General features: G+C 45.4%; 1 protein-coding gene across 1 annotated transcript; it reads left to right on the forward strand.

Moving 5' to 3' along the window:
• Window positions 1-552: 552 nt before the first annotated feature.
• LOC123256650 (parathyroid hormone/parathyroid hormone-related peptide receptor-like) lies at window positions 553-2,615 on the forward strand (the record flags this gene model as incomplete). The annotated part of the gene is made up of 2 exons (XM_044685237.1): window positions 553-795; window positions 1,439-2,615. Coding segments are annotated over 2 exons (624 nt in total), but the record flags the coding sequence as incomplete, so codon positions are not given.
• Window positions 2,616-3,486: the final 871 nt, after the last annotated feature.

Genomic DNA, 3,486 nt, shown 5'->3' on the forward strand with positions numbered 1-3,486 from the left:
GGAAGGAAGGAAGGAAGGAAGGAAGGAAGGAAGGAAGGAAGGAAGGAAGGAAGGAAGGAAGGAAGGAAGAAAAGGGGAGAGAAAGAAAAAGAATCTCCATTTCTTCAGTAGCAAAGCTAAGTCTTTCATAAGCACCAGGTCTTGGAACTTGTTAAACTAGCTGTCAGCTGTGAAATTTTCAGCTACTGTCCATCATTTGATAATGATTTGCACCCAGTGTCCATCCAATGATCCCATCGCCACCCCTACTTCCAGCTTTTATGGTCTTTGAGTTTCACAAATAATAAAACTACATACAATTCCCTCCAATATCCCACCATGTCAGGACATGGAACTTCATTTTCAGAGGGGGCAGGGAACAGTAGTTGGGGAATAAATATGATTAAATCTGACAAATGCAATTTGTGAATTATCTTGTAAAATGTCAGTAATTATATCTGCCCTGCTCTATTATTGGAGATTGGGAGAGAATTTCCCATTGCACTGTCAGTACATTGAGATCCCAACACAGAGTAAAAGGGAAGGAGGTGCTGAAATCTTCCTTCTCTGTAGAATTTTGAAAGAGAAGGTGGACTTTTTATTACTCCTCTTCTCCAACCTAAAGTTAAACCTAGAAAGGATGTTCTGGACACGGGTTTTCTGCTCTTGGTTCAGCAGAAAGGTCTTCCTAGAAGTGAAAGCCTTCTGAGAAAGCATTCTGAAAAAAACTATTCAAGACATATTTACCTCCCTGCCTTGTCTCTTTTTCCCCAGGGATTTTTCGTTGCCATAATATACTGTTTCTGCAATGGAGAGGTGAGTGTAAATCATTTCCCATACCTGGAATGTGCCCTCTGCTTGGCCAATGGAAACAAAGATGAAATGAGACTATGGGACCATGTCCCTTGCCCTCAGGGAGTTTAGAGTTTAGTCAGAGAGATGTGATGTGTGTACCAAGTACGACATGAGGAAAAATGATAAGGGATTGGGGAGGAAACAAACATTTATTCTATCTGTGTCAGGCACTGTGCAAATATCTCATTTGATCCTCCCAATAATCTAGAAGGTAGGTACTACAATTATCCCCATTTTACAGTTGGGAAAACTGAGGCATACAGAGGTAAATGGTTAAAGATCACTTAGCTAGTAAATAATTGAGTGCAAATTTGAACTTAGATCTTCCTGACTCCAATCCTAGTTCTTTAGCCTCTGAGCCACCTTAGCTATAAAGCAGAGATCCAGGCAAGGCATCTAATTTTAAGTGACTTAAGGAATGTGACCCATTTGACCCTCACCGCTGGACCATGGAGAAGCTAAGTCTTTTGCCCATGATTGTCCAGCTAGCAAATGCCTGAGATGGACTTGGTCTCCTCCTAACTCTCAATCAGACTTCTTTTCATACACTAAGAATGGATGGTCACAAAGGCTGATCTTTCTGTTTTTCCTCCTTCCCCACAAGGTACAAGCAGAGATCAAGAAGTCATGGAGCCGATGGACCCTGGCCTTGGACTTCAAGCGGAAGGCCCGGAGTGGCAGCAGCACCTACAGCTATGGCCCCATGGTGTCACATACAAGTGTTACCAATGTGGGACCTCGAGGGGGGCTAGCCTTGTCCCTCAGCCCTCGACTAGCTCCTGGGGCTGGAGCCAGTGCCAACGGCCACCACCAGTTGCCTGGCTATGTGAAGCATGGCTCCATTTCTGAGAACTCATTGCCTTCATCTGGCCCAGAGCCTGGCACCAAAGATGACGGGTATCTCAATGGCTCCGGACTTTATGAGCCAATGGTTGGGGAACAGCCCCCTCCACTCCTGGAGGAGGAGAGGGAGACAGTCATGTGACCCACACCCCCAACCTATCAAGGGGGCAGAGACCCTGGGCTTGAGCCTGAACTCTGAGGCCTGCCTCCGCCCTTGTACTCAGGCCAGGCCCCACCCACCCAGGGGCCCTGAGGACCCCACATTTCCAAGTGCAAACCAGACCAGCAGCCTCTCTGACTGAGCCCAGTCAGAGTCAGTTGGAGATGCTCCCAAGCCTGGTCAGTACGCAGGCTCAAGGGGCCAGGGCTGCCTTCTCAGGACCAGGGCCAGAGCCGGGGCCACTCGGGGATGAACAGACACTCCACTGAGGGGCGGAGAAGCTGTGGAGGTCAGGGAGAAAAAATACCAAGAAGAAAAAAAAGGAAAAAAAAGGAAAGAAAGAAAAAGAAAAAGATTGGAGTGGCTGTGTTTGTTTTGAGCTAAATGATGGGGGGAAAGGGGATTGTGTGGATGGATCCACATGCCATCCAAGCCAGGACACACTAGGAGAAGAAAGCTATTCTGAGGGCTGGAAGAAATCCCCAAGGGTAGTTCCTTGATCACTGAGATCAGAAGTTGAAGAAAGAGGTCTGATCTCCAAAAATATCATCTGTCAGGTCTCTCAGCAGATCTGGGAGACTTGGGGAGAAGACCTGAGTTTGTTCCAAAGGGAGGTTCACAATGATTGCCAATCCACAAGAAACATTGATTTCCCCAGACAGTATCCAACATGTCCTCACTTTTGCATCTTTCATGAGCTCAGGGATGGCAGAACCCATTTTATGTTGATTTAATTCAATTTGACAAAAGTATATTAAATGCCTACCATGGACAAGGCTCTGAGGGTACAGGAATATTATTAGTGCCCATTTCTAGAACATTTTAATGTGTATAGAGCTTTCTCCTCATAACTACCCTGTGGAATAATGTGGAGCTTCCTTAGCTTCATTTTACAGATAAAGAATCTAAGGTTTAGCCTGCACAGACAGTAAGTGCAAGAGGAAAGTTCGAGTGCATCACTTTCTTAACTCCAAAACTTATGAACATTCTACACCTTGCTACTTCCTTCTTCAAAGGCAGGAAAAGACGTGTATACAAATAACTCTACAACAGGAAGGAGAGTGAGTCTGGGAAACACAGTGTAAAATAAAATTAATGGGGGGGAGATTACTTCTAGCCAGGGAATCACCAGAAAAGTCTTTATGGCGGAAGTGACCAGGAAGGAAGGAACTTCTTCAGTTGAGATGTCAGGGCAAGGTGGGAAGGGAAGAGTTCATTCCAAGTATGGAAGAATCCTATAGGCAACGCCATTAAGATGGGGCAGGGCAGTCTTATTTGGCTAGAAGTTATACAAGGTAAGGATGAAAAGGGAATGTAAAATCAGATTCTATGGGGCTTTCAATGCCAGATAAGGAATTAATAAGCAAAGAAGATCCACTGAGGTTTTTTGAGTAGAAAAGTTATGTGATTTTAGAGGTAAGATAGGAACAATGCTCAGAGTATACAAAGTGGATCAGAGAGGGGAGAAACTGCTATCATAGGGGCTATTACAATAGTCTAGGCAAGCGGCCAGCTAGGCAACTCAGTGGGTTAAGAGCCAGGCCTAGAGATGGGAGGTTCTAGGTTCAAATCTAGCCTCAGATACTTCTTAGCTGTGTGCCCCTGGGCAAATCACTTAACCCCCATTGCCTAGCCCTTACCACTCTTCT

Source organism: Gracilinanus agilis, unplaced genomic scaffold (genome assembly GCF_016433145.1).
Source record: "Gracilinanus agilis isolate LMUSP501 unplaced genomic scaffold, AgileGrace unplaced_scaffold7669, whole genome shotgun sequence".
Taxonomy (NCBI): domain Eukaryota; kingdom Metazoa; phylum Chordata; class Mammalia; order Didelphimorphia; family Didelphidae; genus Gracilinanus; species Gracilinanus agilis.